The sequence below is a fragment of the Chenopodium album genome, chromosome 1 (assembly GCF_948465745.1).
Source record: "Chenopodium album chromosome 1, dcCheAlbu1.1, whole genome shotgun sequence".
Lineage (NCBI taxonomy): Eukaryota > Viridiplantae > Streptophyta > Magnoliopsida > Caryophyllales > Amaranthaceae > Chenopodium > Chenopodium album.
This window is the reverse complement of record NC_137834.1, coordinates 1899208-1917398: the sequence shown is the minus strand read 5'-3', so window position 1 is coordinate 1917398 and position 18191 is coordinate 1899208. Positions and strand designations below refer to the sequence as shown.

Sequence of the window (18191 nt, the reverse complement as noted above, 5' to 3'; positions counted from 1 at the left end):
AGGTTGTGGCATTATGTCATTGGTTGTATAATGGTATAATAATTGGTTATAATGGTACTTATATGGCTATAGTGATACACCTAAAACCTGAAAATTAAAGTATAATTATATAATCCATCACCCTTACTGTATTAAGTTACCATTATGCCCTTATTATCTATAACTAAAATAAAAACCGCTTACATCACCATTGTACACATGTCAATTTTTCATAAAAAATTTTCCCTCCAAAATTGTTTATGACATCATTTTTATCAAATTTTTTCCTTCCAAATTTAATATTAGGAAAATTATTTTTAATAAATAAATAACATCAATTAACCAAAAGCGTATTAGTGATATTTCTTTTTCCAAAAACCCACATTTTGTGAATTAATTATTTTATATTGTAATGAATTTTTTATTATAATTCGTGCATCGCACGAGTGCTAATCTATACCGAGCGCGGTGAGCGCAACCAATCTTAAATGATAAACATTGAGCTCAAGAACATAACCCATAAACAACCCGGTCCCATTACCCATGACCCACCTCCCTCTTCTCGGACTCTCTTCTCAAACCTCCGCGTTCAACTAACCAATAGAAATCCACCATTCTCTTTATTCCTCCAATCAAATCCCGCCACGTCAGACTTTCTACGTCATGGTAAAAATATTACCTTCTCTTTTCTTCCATCAAACTCAATACCATACCAACCAAACTCAGTTCAAAAATACCAGATTTAACTTAAAACAATTTTATACTTTTTAAATTTAATTTAAAGCGTCGGTAAATAAATTAACCGGCGAAGTAAAAGTCGCCGGAAAAATGGAAGCACATGCGTCGGGATTAGGCCGTGTGTTACTTCTCTGCTTTTGCGTCGCCGGAATCTGGACTGCTTACATTTCTCAAGGCGTTCTTCAAGAACACTTGTAATTTCTCTTTTCTCTCTCATCAATTTCAAGATCAATTTTTTTTTTAGGGTTTTCTAATCAATTATTGATTTCAGACTGATATTTGATCAAATTGAATTTGTGAAATTTTGTAAATTTGTTGTATTCTTTTTCATTTCTGTTGGATTAATTTGCAGATCGACGAAGAGATTTGGGCCAGATGAGAAGAGATTTGAGCACTTGGCGTTTTTGAATTTGGCGCAAAATGTTGTCTGTTTCATTTGGTCTTTTATCAGTGAGTATTTTTTGTTAAATTTATCAAGAGTATTCTAATTTTTAATTAATTTTGAAAAAAATGGGGAAATTTTAATGTATTTGTTTTAATGTGGGAAAACAGTGATTAGACTTTGGTCAAGAGGAAGTAATGGAGGAGCACCATGGTGGAGTTATTGGAGTGCTGGTATTACTAACACTATTGGTCCAGCAATGGGTATTGAAGCTTTGAAGTATATTAGCTATCCTGCTCAGGTATAGCTTTGATCTCTCCTTGCGAGTTTCGTTGTTTCGGGTTTTGTTTATGTGGATTTTGCAATGAGAATGTGTGTTTGATATAAGAAGTGATTCTCTTGATTCAGAATGTTAGTCATGTTAATGTATGATTTTTTTAGATGTATCATTATTGTGTATGGTATATTGGTGAAATGTAGTGATCGTTTAAGTATAATGAGTTGGAATAATGTGACGATTATTTGGTTTAAAGAGGAAGTAGACGTAGTGTGCTTAGTGGTTGTTTGGGTGCAATGACAAAAGGTGGTGGAATTGTTGGTTGGTATATAGGTAATGCTGAAAGAGTGAAAGCTTTACACAATGTTGTATTGGTGGAACTTGAAAGAAAAAAGATGTTGATGAAAGTTTGGTTGGTTTTCAAATGTGGGAATCGGCTGGGTGGTAATGTTTGTGATAATCCTTTCTCGGCTAGTTTTATAGGTGATAAGAAATGACAATCTAAAGAAAATCCTATTCCAAAGTCCACGATAATGCAACTCCAAGATCTCCAACCCTTAAATATACGTTATGTTTCCATACATTTTTATTGCCACACAAAGTAATGAAAAGACGACGCGTGAACATCATGTGCCTCCAAGAGACAAGATGGACAGGAGAAGGAGCTCGAGGCTTGGTTTTGGGGTATAAGGTATGGTATGTTGGGCAAGAAACGAGCCACAGAACAAGGAATGGTGGAGCTAGGAACGGAGTTGGTGTGGTTCTCGATGAGAGGTTGGCAAAAGAGGTGATCGAGGTCTATCGGAAGAACGATAGGTTGATAAGGCTGAAGTTGCTATGTGGCAAGGAGATTGTGAATGTTATCAGTGCTTATGCTCCCCAAGTGGGTTTAGATGCAGAAGAGAAACGACAATTTTGGGAGGACCTAGACGAGGTGGTGCAGGGTGTCCACCACTCAGAGAAGTTATATATTGGAGGGGATCTAAATGGGCACGTTGGGGCGAGCCGAGATGGCTATGAGAGTGTCCATGGAGGCTTTGGGTATGGGCAGAGGGACGCCGGTGGTGAAGCTATTATGGATTTTGCCCAATCATATGATTTAATTTTGGCTAATACTTGGTTTAAGAAGAGGGATTCACACTTGATAACTTTTCGGAATGGAGCAAATGCAACTCAAATAGACTTCCTGCTCACAAGGAGCATAGATAGACAAAGTTGCATAAACTGTAAGGTTATCCCAGGGGAGAGTGTGGTCACCCAACACCGGCTATTGGTAATGACTATTCGTCTGAAAGAGAAGGCGAAGAAAAAAGTTAGACAAGAAGAACCAAGGATAAGATGGTGGACCCTAAGGGATGCAAAAGCTAAGGTTTTTACAGAAAAGGTAATTGAAGAAGCGGATTGGGATGGAGAGGTGGATCCGGACATGACTTGGTTACGAATGAAGAACTGTTTCCTAAGAGTGGCCAAAGAGGTCTTAGGGGAAGTAAGGGGAAGAACTTCGGTACAGAGAGATACTTCGTGGTGGAATGAAGAGGTGAAAGCAGTAATTAAGCAAAAAAGAGAATGCTATCAAGCCTTAGGAAAATGTAGGAGTGATGAAACCTTTGCAGCGTATAAGGAGGCTAAGAGTAAGGCAAAGGCAGCTGTTCGCCAAGCAAAAGAAAAGGCATATCAGGAGGTTTATGAAAAGCTTGATTCCAAGGAGGGAGAAAGGATCATTTATAAGATGGCAAAGAGAAGACAAGAGGCAAGGAAGGATATTGGCATGGTGAAGTGTGTCAAAGATAAGAACCAAATGGTCCTAGTGCAAGAGGAGGGCATCAAGGACAGGTGGAAGGGGTACTTCGATGAATTATTTAATGGAAGTAATGGAGTTGTGATAGGAGATACCTCTATGAGTGATGAAGAAATCAACATGGAGTATGTGCGAAGGATTAGGAGAGTAGAGGTGGAGATTGCACTGAGGAAGATGAAACCTAAGAAGGCGGTTGGCCCTGATGGGGTACCGATAGAGGTGTGGAGGTGTTTGGGTAAGATTGGTATTGATTGGTTAACAAACCTTTTCAACAAGATATGGACGGCTACAAGGATCCCACAAGATTGGAGGAAGAGCACCTTGGTCCCGGTTTATAAAAACAAAGGAGACGCTCAAGATTGTTCTAACTATCGAGGAATTAAGCTTATGAGCCATACTATGAAGTTGTGGGAAAGGGTGATTGAACAAAGGTTGAGGGCATGCACAAGCATTTCAGATAACCAATTTGGTTTTATGCCTGGGAGATCTACTATGGAGGCAATCCATTTGATAAGACAAATGATGGAGTTTTATAGGGTAAAGAAGAAAGATCTTCATATGGTCTTTATTGATTTAGAGAAGGCATATGACAAGGTGCCAAGAGAGATACTTTGGTGGGCAATGTTGAAGAAAGGTATCCCACGAAGGTATGTAGACCTAGTTAAGGATATGTATCGGGATGTGTCAACAAATGTGAGGACATGCGGAGGGTTGACAAAAGATTTCCCTATTACAATCGGATTGCATCAAGGGTCTGCATTAAGCCCTTTTCTTTTTGCAACGGTTCTAGATGAATTAACTAGACCAATTCAAGATGAGGTTCCATGGTGTATGCTGTTCGCAGATGATATCGTTTTGGTGGATGAGACTAAGGATGGGGTTAATGTCAAGTTGGAGCAATGGAGGCAAAGGTTGGAATCTAGAGGGTTTAAGCTAAGTCGGAGTAAGACTGAATATTTGGTATGTCGTTTTGGCACTCAGAGGGGGACAAGCAATGAAGTGGTGAGTTTGGATGGAAAGGATTTGACCATGAGTGAATGTTTTAAGTACCTAGGGTCGATCATCCAGAAGAATGGTGACATTGATCAAGACGTGACCCACAGGATTAAGTCAGGGTGGCTTAAATGGAGAGCGGCCACGGGAGTGTTATGCGACCGCAGCATTCCCTTAAAGTTGAAGGGAAAATTCTACAGGACTGCCATAAGACCAGTGTTGCTCTATGGTACAGAATGTTGGGCTTCTAAGAAAGAGCATATTAAAAAGATGGAGGTTACGGAAATGCGCATGTTAAGGTGGATGTGTGGAAACACTTTAAGAGATAGAATCAGAAATGAGGTTATTCGCAAGAAAGTAGGTGTGGCGGGCATTGTAGATAAATTAAGGGAAAATCGTCTGCGTTGGTTTGGACATGTAAGACGGAGACCCGAGGGTGCACCGGTGCGAAGAGTGGAAGAGTGGGACCATGGAGGGATTAAACGAGGAAGAGGGAGACCAAAGATGACTTGGTTGGAAGGAGTGAGGAAGGATATGAAGTGCATGGATTTACGTGAGGATGAAGTTTTGGATCGTAAGGGATGGAGGAGAAAGATTTATGTTGATGACTACACGGAATAATCAAATTTGGTTCATGTTAGCCGACCCCACTTTTGGGATTAAGGCTTTGATTGATTGATTGATTGATTGATTGAAATACGCAATTATATCTTCTACTATATTAACGCGTGATGATGGGAATCTATTATGAATTTAAATATTTGTGTGGGATTATTAGGATTATCATCATTTTAGAAATTCGCTACATGGTGTTCTTCTTTCCCTGCAGAAGTACAACACATGACCACTAATTAATACCATCTACCGAACAAGCCATTATAGCCTGTAGCTAATCTTTGTTATTGATCTTATGGTATATTGGTGGGAACCTGTTTGGATGAAAGTTTTATTCTTTTCACTTGAAGATTCATGCTATATGTGTTTCTTATTGACCTTTAAGAACTTAGTAGCCGTTATTCTTAGTTAATTAAAAACTTGTAATAAAGAACTTGTATCTTGAAACTTTTGTGTTTTAGGTAAAAATAATTATTCCTAGGTGCTTAAGTTCTTAATGTTCATAATGCATATATAGATTCATTATATTAGCAATGTACTCTATTGCTTTTCCCAACATTTGTTGTATTGCTTATAATGTCCCTGAGACCTGACACAGCAATTATTTGACTTTTTTTTCTTTTTTATTGATATAGGGGTATAGGCTACATAAGTGCATATTACCGTGATATAGTGTTGCTTGTTTTAGGACTTTGAATGACTTCATTTCCATGTATCCAACTAATGGCTTTGTTTCAGAAACAGCGTTGATTTGTTGTTCTAATGGAGTGTTTTTTTTTTTTTTTCAGGTCCTTGTGAAATCGTCGAAGATGATTCCAGGTAGGAATGACAACTGTATCCTGCCTTGCTATTGCAAAATAATTTTCAAGATATCTATGAACTGAAATGGAAAGATATTAGTAATGGAAAAGTATCAGTTTTCCATATCGGCTCTGTGGAATGCAAAAGGCTTAATATGTTAACATCTTTTCCCCACTCCTTGCTATTTATTGAAGTAATAGTCATCTTAAGGAGCTTTAGTTGATAAGATAAATCTAGTAACTACTTCTTGCCTTGCTTGATGCTTGAGAATCAGCTGTCTATATTCTTTTAACACGTTCATCAAGTTGCGGGGGTACTTGTTGCTTATTTTTTGTAGTTGTCACACATAGTCATGATGTAGTTGGAAGGGAGAAGGATTGAAGTTGCAAATGTGATAATGAGCAGCTGCGTGTTCCTGTTGTAGTCTTTCCTACTAACTAGGGCAATGTCAATGTGGAATATTTGGCTTAAGAATATTGCATGTTGACATTGCCCTAATTAGTACGAAAGAACAAATGACATTGCCTGATTCCTAACTCAAATATTCCATGTTGGCTATTTCACGAACAATTTCGTCCAAGTTTGTGAAACATCCAGCATGGAATATTTGAGTTAGGAATCAGGGCAATGCCATTATTCAGGCATAGGATACCTGACTGCATCATGTACTGGAACGAACTCCTTGTCTTTTTATAAGATGCGATTTTGAAAATTTTATACGTTGATTCATTAAAAGTTCATTTTGAAAGTATCAAAAAGATAACATGGCTTGAAGGAAAATGTGTACTAGCAGCAAAGTGAGTAGGGGCTATTGGTCATAAGCTGCAGAGAGCAGGACATTTATTTGTAGTGCTGCACAAATTATTTTTTCTTGGTGTTGTAGATTATATTATAGGATGAGCATGAATACAGGATGACAGACCTAATTGATGGAATAACAAACCCGCTTTTAATGATGTGATAGATTTCATATTGCCATGTTTTTTTCTAGTTTTTAGAAAGAATTGATACATTGTATTATGTCAATATTGCTTAATTCTCAGAGTAAATGTTTTCCATTTTGGTATGTGTACTTTCTGCAGTGATGGTTATGGGCGCTCTGGTTTATGGCATCAAATACTCGTATTCGGAGTATATTTGCTCAATTCTTGTGGCAGGAGGTGTGTCACTTTTTGCACTCTCTAAGGTGAGATGTACACCGAACTTCTAATGCTGGCAATATCATTTTGCCTTTTGTTTACTTTGCATTTCTTTGAGGGTGCTGCTGCTATCGTGGATGCATTTGATGATTTGTATTAGAATATACCTGAGAATCTTATACTTTCTGATATGTTGCTCCACAGACCAGTGCAAAGACCATTAGTAAGCTGGCACATCCTAATGCACCTCTTGGATATGGGCTGTGTGTCCTGAACCTTGCTTTTGATGGGTTTACAAATGCTACACAGGACTCAATAACAGCAAGGTATTTTAGTGTTTTCTTCTTCCTTAATTATTTTACTGGTCGCCTATCTGGTTCAATATTATATAGTTGTGAAAATGTGAAGACGCCTCAGAGTTGTTTACCTTGGGGTTAAGGGATTTAGAGAAATCTAGCTAAATTATCATATATGATTTGAGTACACGAAATCTTTTCTGCGTTCCTCACTTTGAACAAATGGCAGCTCTTCCCCAGGGTCGCAGATTTAATAAACTTCATCTTCTGAACTGTAGCCTAATGTTGTTCCATTGCAAAATTGATGATCTTTGGAAATTTGTTTTTTTCTTATTACTCGTCTGATCTAAATCATTGTCAACACCTTACAGGTATCCGAAAACAAGTGCCTGGGATATCATGCTTGGAATGAATCTCTGGGGAACCATATACAATGTGGTCTACATGTTTGGTTGGCCCCAAGCCAGTGGTTATGAAGCCATTCGTTTCTGCAAGCAGCATCCTGAAGCAGGATGGGACATCCTCTTTTACTGTTTATGTGGTGCAGTTGGCCAAAATTTCATCTTCCTAACCATCAGCCGATTTGGTTCTCTGGCTAACACAACTATTACTACCACCCGCAAGTTTGTTAGCATTGTTGTCTCTTCTCTTTTGAGTGGCAATCCTCTCTCCACAAGTCAATGGAGCAGTGTTGTCATGGTATTCTCTGGGTTGTCCTACCAGATTTACCTTAAATGGCAGAAGCTACAAAGATTGCAAAAGAAGCGGAAAACCACTTGATAGAAGCTGTAGGCTAATCTGGGTTATCCTTCCAGATTGACCACAAATGGCTGACGCTGCAAAGATTGCAAAAGATGCGAAAAGCCACTCGAAAGAAGCTATACATAGTAAAGATTCTTAACAGGGTCCTTTTTTGTGCCTCCCTACAAGTAATCTAAAAATATACCTTTGTTATGCTAGTTTCGGTTTAGATTTCAGGAGATATGATCAGGGAGAATATAGAAGAATGTAACTAGAATACTAGTAGATTTGAAGAACAGTAATCAATGAAGTTTTGTCATGATTTATTCATGTGTGTAAAGTGCTGCAATCTAAGCTTTAATTTTTCTTCCTTCAAGAAGAAAAGCATTAGACTGCACAGTACGTTATATCATTCAGTTTAATCATGATCCTAATATGAACTTTGTACGTTGGTTGAACTTCCAAAACACATATGTTACCATTAGAATATCGGGGCTCATTCGGTCACACTCACACCTATATTATCTTAATCAAATTGTTTTACAAACACAACATCAAAGTTGATACTTCACCCTTAAATACCCTAATGTTAAAGTTTGTTAAAGTTATCAATTGGCTATTGATGTATTGGTGATTCTGGCTACACTTGGTAGAGAAGATTGCGTGTTCGCTCTTCCGCAGCAACTATTGAGAGGGGATTGGAATTTAACCACCCAGAATTAACCCAAAAGGTGAACTGGGTGGAACGAAATAAAAAAAAATAAAATTGTTAAAGTTGATACTTCTTTGAAATGTTTGTAATTGCTTAAAATTAGGTAAAGAAGTCACCATTAATTTTTCACTAGGTCATATTCCTCATGAACCTTTGTAATTTTTATTTTTTTTTCTCTTTCATTCTCTTTTTATTTTATTTGAACGGTTTTTCTCCTTTGGTCCTCCCTTGAAATCAGAATTAAGAGGAGATTTACCAAAACTCACAACACCATAATGTCGGATATAATTAGTAACATTCAAAAAACAACACTAGATAATTGCATAATTGGGTCCCGTACACAAGCATTTGACGTGCAATATTAACAATTAGCAAAGGAACCAGCAATCCAAATTACCATATTGCCCTCTTGAATGAACAAATGTATAGTTTAGTAAGTGAATGTTAACAAAATCAAAGGTCAAAACATGTAAATTTTCATATAAGTATAATTATTAACTTTTAAATTATAGTTGGATTGGAGGGAGAAATGTCACATTCAAAGAGTACACTTTAATTTGTATAGTGTTCCCTCCACCTTTTTATTTTACCTCCCTTAAACTTTTATGGATTACTTATCATCACTTTTGTCCTCCATTATCTTCATTTTTCAATCTTCTTAACTTAAACAAATCTTCTTCTTCTTCTTCTCCTTTTTCTAGCAAGTACACACTCAGAGTACTAAGAAGAGCAGCTTTTCGACAGCTCGAGTTTGCTGTATGCTGGCCTTACCTTAACTGAAACTGTAAGTACCATCTTTTTACTTCATCTTTGTTATGTATGCACTCGAAACTACGATTTTCCATTTCGATTGAGTTTTTTCTTATGTTTTTGTTCAATGATATGACATGTACATATGTTCTTCATGAATTCTGCAAAGGTTAGGAAGAAATACAAATATGCACACAAATCAGACTTTTTTTTTTTTTCCTTTTTCCAACTCAAATCATCTTGAGTTTACAGTACATTACATCCAGTGAGGAAGATCGAAAACCTCGAACAAAAAGCTTATTCTATACTATCTTCACACCAAGATAGAAAAGAAAAACAAAAAGGATTACCATTCCATTGGTAGATCCTCCATAACTCTTTCTTCCTGTTACTTATATCTATTTGGGATCGATGAGATACCCAAGTATAAATGATTATACACTCTACGATAAACTAAGGTTATGTGTTGCAGGGGTTGCTGTACAAAAGATGAATAGATGCCAAATACTGGCTGAGGGATCGAATTACCCTTAACTCGAAACCCCATAAAAACAAAAGAATGACACACACATCATAGACAATTGATTCACACCAGGGTAAGCTTTAGGCACCCTGAAGGCGAATCAGTAAAAAAAGAATCAAGGGGATGCAGACCGCGCATAGTTTGATCTGATGGAGAAAGAATGTCGCCTTGTTTGACATTCTGGAATGTGGATCATGGGATGCAGATCTTAGAAAGCCTCTTAAAAAAAATTCGGGACTATGTGGCTGCAATGCTGGAAAAACCGCGAAGATTGACAATAATCCTCGACTTTATAACTGCAACAGTATATGAGATAGTTGTTATCTGTAAAATGGGATCAGGAAAATTTTGTTGTTGTTCAAAGGCCTTGCAGAAGGGCCTTTCTGCAAGGTGGTGGTTGCATAGGATTGGTGATCGTGCTCTGAGTAGGAGACTCGATTCCAAGTGTTCTGAGTAGAAAGTGCCTCTCCTGCAATAACATAGAGATTAAAGTGGTCAGTCTGTATTGCTTTCAAAATATTAAGGAATAACAACTAAATATATAAGTTCTAATAAGGGTCGATAAATTTAGATAAGTTCAGATCGGTTCAAGTAAGGACTACCAAAGTTCACAACTAAAATAAGCTCAGCTGCCAAACTACAGTTCATGTAAGGTGTAAGCTTTCAATTTTCATGTCAACTGACATTGGTACTCGAGTCAAACTCTGCCTGCTGAGTAAGGCAGACTTAAAGAAAGTCGTAGCTTATGACCAAAAGTTAGTAACAATGTTGAAGCAGTCAAAGAAAAACCAGTCCAATTAAGGAGTCCTGTTATAATGCCTACAATCTTCTCTAACATAATCTAGCAAAAGCGATCAAAGCACAGGAAACGATCCTAGCAAACAAAAGAAAATAAATAGAGATAGTTTATAACATTTCGTTACACCCTAATTTTAGTCTTCTTCAGATCTTCACCCTTATACTTATTGATTAAATGAATCAGTTGCATGGAACATGAACAAATTGTTTACCTGGCTTTTACGATGTCAATGTTATATAGAGTAATTCTGATCTAACTTGCATTAACATTCATAACTATGAAAGGTTCACAAAACACCCTATTTTTTTATTCTTCACCCCCATGAAATTATGATTTGTTTATCATATTGATGCCCATAGTAACATATTAGTGCATTTCCCCTACTTAGATTTGCATAAAAATTTCAATGTTCTTCAGAGCATACTGTACCACTTCTGCATTGGTAGCCTAATAAACTATAATTTTTAGATTAAAAGAAAAAATTATACACATTGTCACAGTGGTTCACATGTTTTAACTGGAAATATGATGGGCCTAAACTGAACATAGGAACTAGGAAGTTTGTGTGTGCTGGTATTATCAAGGGCCTTGACAATATACTCAACACATGAAGTTAGAAACAACCCTTTCTACCCCCACCCTGGGCACTAGTGGTAACATGTTTGGTTTCTCATGCTCATCATTTAGCTTCCTTAGCCTTGTCCTCCGCGTATCTGACATCATTGGATAAAAATGAAGGAAGAAAGGGGTTGAGTGGCCAAATAATGCAGTTCTGATGAGTCGGGGTGGGGGGGGGGGGGGGGGGGTGGGGGGGGGTAGCTCACATTCATGTTGCTAAGAATGTTTAGTGCAGGTAAAGTAGCATTGCTGGGCTGCTGGCTATTCCCGCCATGTTTCCACATCTTGGTTGCTGAGTTGTGATGGAAGAATATAGAAAACATTCCACTGAGTTTCCTATCATTACCAGATTGACATTGCTAAACTCATTAGCAAGGCTCTCATGGAGTCATGGTCTGAACTCTGTAAAAGGGACTTGAGAAATGTCCATGGGAACCAAAGGCACAGAGAGAAGAGTAGAAGGGAGATGATGATAATCTATACAAGGTTGCTTCCCAAATTTCAACTCTCCTTTACGTTCTTCAACCTCCTCGATCAATACCCCCCCCCCCCCCCCCCACCACAAAAAAAAAAAAATTGTATGTTCAGAATGTGACTCTTAACTCTTCAGCCAAACCGAGCCTTTAATTTCCTTTTGCTCAAGCCTGGAGTAGGAGGTAAGGTCAATTACCTAACAGTAATGCATATATAGCACTTAGGATCTCTTAATCCATGGACTAGCTAAGTGGAGGAAGTGACTAGGAGCTGGGAAAGTGGGAAGTATCACTAAGTGAAAGCATTACTTGCTAGTTGCTACCGAGTAGTCTATTGACAGGGAAAATTTTGGATTTGGGGTGCAAATTTGAATTTAATTCAACATAGGAAGAATGCAAATTGTTATTATGGACACAGTTTTTGTGCATCACCCAGGCCCCCTAGTTGTAGAATACTCAAATACTTGAATAACTCAATCTTCGATACATTACTGTTAATCTGGGGCTGAACTGTGTTTAGCAGCTCAAGTTGGTTACAGCAGATTGACCATCAGAGCCTTATGTACCGAAAATTCCTTGTAAATATATCAATAGAGCACCCGAGAAAAGGAACAAAACCTTAAGTGAAACATGCATTTAATATGAGATAAAGAAGAGATAGCTTACACTTTCTGAAAATTGTGGGCTCGGTATTGTAGATGCTAGAGTTCTGAACAGAGGAGTTACTTGAATTGGTGAATTAAACTCTGCAGAAAACAAGCCAAAAAACAATCTGAGTTTTCAATTTCAGCAAGGATTATTAATGTATATACTCCTTGAAAAAGAAAATTTCTTCATGCATTTTGACTACATGTATCATATCCATACTACATAAGAACATTTGCTGCCATCTTGAACAAATTTTAATCACCTTGATCTGCAGTTGCACAGGACAGGAACTTGTTATGTGGCATGTCAACACAACCGTCATCTGCTATTTGTAGTGACCGTGAAGTTGCTACAATATCCTCGTGCATTGTGGATGTCTCACCTTGAGAGTGTTCCCCTTGATCACAAGCAGACAAGTTTGTTGATCCTGTACTGTACTCGGAGCTGCTTGGTGACTCATACACTTCATGCTGACTGCAAATTTCAGGATTTCATCAGATAATTTCTAAAAGTTATTCAATGTCACTCAGGCTCCAATACTAATGGAATGTGTATGTGTCCAAGATTTTTAAAATTCTCGTGTTTTTAGTTCAAATTGAGCATCCATAACCATGTCGAAGGTTTGAATTCAAGTTCAGCTCTATAGTTACCTCTGAGATAGTGGAATGCCATCATTGCTACTTCTCAAACTCTCCACCAAGGCTTTGAAATCATCAAGCTGCAAGTCTGATTCCTCTATTTTGTGTCCGAGCTCCTCATTCTCTTTGCTTCTACCAAAGAAATTTTGGAGCACCTACATAATGCTTACTTCATCAATATCATCATATCGTTAAATCAACACAAGCTAAGAGCCTTTTCGGCTAGGAAAAGAGTTCTGACCTTCCAAGCATTCTCAAGATTTTGCTCGGTGTTATCCATGTTTACTTTTACTGCAAGAGAGCTAAGTAACTCGGCTTGTTGCATTAATGCAGCTACCTTAGGATCATCCTTTCTGAGAAATGTTCCATCAATTTTTTTGTCACCTGTAATCAAAGCATTTCATTAATTAGTGTCACAAATTCAAAGAAGTAAATTCATATCATAAAGCAATAGTATTGGATAAGGCTTCCATGCTCGTAAAGTCAATATCAGTATCCACAGATTCAAAAGTAAACAGCAAAATTTTGACAAATGGTTTTTCAAATGCTGCTGTCAATGTCATTACCATTGATCAAAGCGTCCTTAGTTGTGGAAACTAGTGATTTATCAACATTGCGGACGTTTTGAGCCAATACCGCGAATGGGGGTCTCGGATGCTGCCTTGTTAATCCATATGTCTTAAGCAACATGTTTCCAGAGTTGAAATTTACTGCCTGATTTGGAATATGTTCCCTCCTGTATTAACAGCAGCAAGTCTTAGTATTATCATGAAAAAACCCTTTAAGTGGAACCAAAATCAGATAGACATTTGTAACATTTGTAATGTACCTAAATTTTTTAAGAGGTGATGCAATACCATCCACTGATTGCGAACGAAACCCATTACTATCAATCAAAATCCTCTTGTTGTTCACATTGATAGCTGCTGCATTGCTGTTCTCCTTAGCCAAAGCTTCACGTTTCGCTTTCTTCTTGCACAAGGTGGAGAATCGGTTCTTCACAGCATTATCGGTTCTACATACACGATTCACGACACGAAATAAGCATCATTCCAACACGAATACAACCAGAACAAATGCAAAAAGAACACAACATACCTCCCTGAGACCACCTTGGCTATTTCAGTCCATCTATTGCCAAATATCTTTTGAGCCTGCATATAAGCTACTGTTATTGTTACAACTTCATTTCAACCTAATAATAAATCACTTTTATTCCACACTAATAAGCTTTTTTATCATAACTTTTAAATCAAATCACATTTACAAATTCAATATTCAAGCAGAAAATACTGTCAAATTTTCAGAACTCCTGCATTATTATCTAACAGTAACATTCAGAAATTAATACACACTTCTTCCGTACTGATAAAAACGTTGCAACTAATAAGAAATGGAAGGACGTATAAATCAATTACCTCACATAACAACATATCTTCTTCTGGTGACCAACCTCCTTTTTTGAAATCAGAATTCAGATATGTATACCATCTGCAAAATTGTACAAAATTTATATATAAAAAAAGGGTTTTTTGGGTAAATAATCAGAAACAGCATATCAGAACAAATTCCTGATAGTTTAAATCTAACAGTAAAAAGAAATTGAGGGGACCAATAAAAAAATAAAAAATAAAAACTTTTAGCAAATGAACAAATCATCAATATTAACTTTTATCACTAACCTTCTTCTACACTGTCTCGTCGTTTTATCCTTAAATTTGGATGCAATAATCGTCCAACTGCCAACCAAAAAAAAAAACCCAGAAATTTCAAACCTTTTTATTAATTTCAACAAACCCACAAAAAAATAATTAATACCCAATTCATCTGACAAATTAAATCATAAATTAAATCAGTCAACATAAAATCATATGAATATGAATATATGATATGAAATATATTGAAATTAATTCATACTTTTCAGTCCCATGTATGCTTATTTGCTCCCTTAATATATCATCTTCCTGCAAATCCAATCCAATCCAATCCAATACAACTCGTTAATTTAATATCTATGATAAGAAGATTAAATACAAACAAAACTCACTTAATCGGGCCGATTTAATAAGCCGTATTACTAGTTTAAATTACACTATCAACGTGACTATTAATCCCGAACTCGGGAATAAGAACAATACCTCTTGTGTCCAAGTGACAATACGACGTTCTTTAGGCTTAGAAGAAGTATTTGAAATACTATTATTATTATTATCTTCAAGAATTTGCTGCTTCTTCTGCAACGTTGAAGTTGTCATTTTTGTTGCATGCTCAAACCCACCAAAGATTATAACTTTCCTTTGATTTTATTTACAAAAATCCCAATAAACTTCAACTTTTTACACAATCAACCAACCTCTGTTTCAATTCAAAATAACAGAATATAATAAAGACCCAGAAAATTAGATGAAAACAAAAAATCAATTTGAATAAAAAAAGGGAAGAACAAAAAAAAAACAGAGAGAAAATTATGAAGGTGAGTTGGGTAAGTTAGGGATTGATTGATCATCAATTTATTCATATGCAATGTTCATCGATATTAGCAAAAGTGGGGTTTATAATTACTGGAAAAAAAAAAGTAAAAAAAATTGACAAGAAAATAAAAAATTAATAAAAAAAAATGATAGATCTAAGAAATACAGAGTATTGAAAGCTTACAGAGTATTTGGGTATTTAGAAGGAGAGAGAAATAAAAAATAAAAAAAGAAGAGAAGATGGTGAAAAATGAGTGAAATGGGTAGTTTTTGTTGGTTTATATATGATGTAATTTTGTGTATTTTGTTTTCAAAAAAAAAACAATAAAGAAAAAAAAAAAAAAAAGTAAACAAGAGGGAAATTTTAAAAATGTGAAGGTGAATTAAATGTAATAAAAAAAATTAAAAAAGAATTATAAAATTCTACTCGTAAATTAGGAGTAGAGGATACAATTATTTGCAATTTTGTATGTATAAAATAATTGTATAGGAGTATAACGGATGCATTGGAGAGTGGGCGGGGGAGTTTGAATGGTAACGCTGAAATCCATGTTAGTCTTCTTGAGTTATAATGGGGGACGCTTGTGTCACATGCACTTACTTACCCTTCTCATCACATTTTTCTACGTTTTTTAATACTTCCCCCCACCACTTATTAACGGATTTTATGCTTTCTTTTTTGTAATCATGCTTTTTTTTTAATTTTACAGTCGGGTGTATTATGCGCATTGTATATTAGACTATTTTTAGAGTTGTCTAAAGTTGATTCGGTTTGAGATATGAATCTGAATCCGATCGATTATGACTTGATTTGATCAATTGATGACTTCAACCCAATCTTAACCCGGACATCCGATTTAATTCGACCAAATCGCAAAATTGGCGACTGTTTAGGTGTAAACCGGTGTAATTAGTCTTTTTTATCGAGTTGAATTATATTGCTTCTACTACTTTTGAATTTTATATCATTCCCTTTTTGTTTTGTATGGTGAATAGTAAGTTGTAAGGTGTATATGCATGATTCACCTGAGTGTATAATGAATATTCACTTTGTGAGTGAATGAAAAGTCACATTATAGAAGATTACAAGCTAAGTATTATTCTTGGTATTCTAATATACAAAGTATTTCCTAATAAATATGAAAATTACAACTTGTTTGTGTAAAAACTAGTAATATATGTATTGGGTATAGTTTGAAGTTAAATTAGAGATAGGTCATATTTTTTTGCTTCAATTATCATCGTCTTGAAATTACTTTTACAGTACTAATTAGACCTCATTTTTATTGTATACTTTTGACTGAAAAAGCATCATTAATTAAGACATGTTTTGCGCAAAACCTTAGAAATTACAATGACTACTATTCTAAATCAGCACCATTCGAAGAATAACCAATCAAGTTATTACCATTTTATCCTATATACCAAGTATTACTATTCACAATTAAGATAACTTGTCTTATATCACCTAGAGATAAGCAATAATAATGTAAATGAAGTTAACATGCAAGAACAAATGTGGGGATTCATGCAAATAAAGAGTGGAATGATCGAAGAATACATGATCGATGCTTCCCTCTCTTTCTCGAAAATTCAATTTTTGAGTTTGGTAGGTTGGTGAATGAAGACTCAAATTATTAATTAATAATATAAAAAATGCATGATATAATTCGTGACCTTTAACACGCACCACCTAAGCATGTGTTTTTGTATGGGATAGTTTAAAATTGAATGCCCATATGTTTGTGGGTTGGTAGTATATCTCTTGTTCTTATATATATTGTCTTTAATTACAACACCATGATATATGATTATACAATACAACAACAACTTGGACTATTCTAGCTAGCTAACTCGCTACTTGACACAATACTTTCCTCACGCATTGTTCTTATTGTTATCTAGGACTTAATTTTATTTTATTTTTACTATTCCAAGTAAGTCAAGAATCTAAAAATGTTTTATGTCATGTAGCGATATATCCATATATGATAGAGATGATTCTAACTTTCACTATTCTTTTCGATCTCATAATATATAGTCTCAATTTTCGAGTGTATACAGAAAATTAAACCATCTATGTTTGCAGTTTGTATACTTGAGGTGACAAAGCTTCGGGTTTGAAGCATTGCTCCTCCATCTCAGCCCCCCGACAACCCAAATTGATCTTCACCCTAGTCATTTACTTTACTAACATCATGCCGTAATTAACTCAAAAGGTAGTTATTATCCTTTTCTATTTAACTTAGTTTGACTTATTTCAAGCAAAAAAAATTTAGATAAGTATAAACAAAAAGGCACGCGCTCGCAAATAAGTTATGATATTACAATGAAAATAAGTTCTGATAATATATGTACGGACCTGTTCTGATTTACTGAACTGAACTTATTTTAAGTGTTTTCTGGTCCCTCGGGAGAGTTACGTCTCCAAGACTGGTCCGGTGCGGTCTGTACATGCAAAACACGGAGACTCCGATTGGTAGGAGCTCTGCCTCCGACGATCAAGTTAGTATCGGTCGAAGAAAGTAAAAGTACGAAAAGGTAAAAGTGATATTTTTTCGGATTTTGAGATCATGTGAATTCTCATATGTAAGAGATTAGGTAGGCTGTAATAAATTAACGTACCCCTAAAAAAGGAGGAATCTCTCTATTTATAGGGTCATCGGGAATTGTGCCCCTACCTAGGTTACAGGAAACCTAGGACTGATGGGCCGCGCCGCATTGCAACTTTCTCGGGATTTGGGCTGTAAAGGCATTCTTTTTCCCAACATTCTAGGAGTGACACGTGTCAAATGGTGAT

General features: G+C 36.1%; 2 protein-coding genes across 2 annotated transcripts; one reads left to right on the top strand and one right to left on the bottom strand.

Moving 5' to 3' along the window:
• Nucleotides 1-676: 676 nt before the first annotated feature.
• On the top strand, nucleotides 677-8184 carry LOC145639666 (UDP-galactose/UDP-glucose transporter 3-like). The gene is made up of 7 exons (XM_081690975.1): nucleotides 677-911; nucleotides 1070-1167; nucleotides 1270-1400; nucleotides 5571-5601; nucleotides 6666-6769; nucleotides 6927-7048; nucleotides 7390-8184. The coding sequence occupies exons 1-7, from the start codon at nucleotides 808-810 to the stop codon at nucleotides 7796-7798; spliced, it is 999 nt and encodes a 332-aa protein (XP_081547101.1). The 5' UTR covers nucleotides 677-807; the 3' UTR covers nucleotides 7799-8184.
• A 1226-nt stretch (nucleotides 8185-9410) lies between these two features.
• On the bottom strand, nucleotides 9411-15928 carry LOC145639656 (transcription factor MYB124-like). The gene is made up of 13 exons (XM_081690965.1): nucleotides 15576-15928; nucleotides 15059-15275; nucleotides 14838-14884; nucleotides 14603-14659; nucleotides 14339-14411; nucleotides 14019-14074; nucleotides 13750-13935; nucleotides 13487-13656; nucleotides 13162-13304; nucleotides 12933-13075; nucleotides 12545-12756; nucleotides 12301-12380; nucleotides 9411-10213 (listed from the first exon to the last, which is right to left on the bottom strand). Exons 2-13 carry the CDS (start codon nucleotides 15173-15175, stop codon nucleotides 10103-10105), a joined length of 1395 nt encoding a protein of 464 aa, XP_081547091.1. The 5' UTR covers nucleotides 15176-15275; nucleotides 15576-15928; the 3' UTR covers nucleotides 9411-10102.
• Between the last annotated feature and the right edge of the window lie 2263 nt (nucleotides 15929-18191).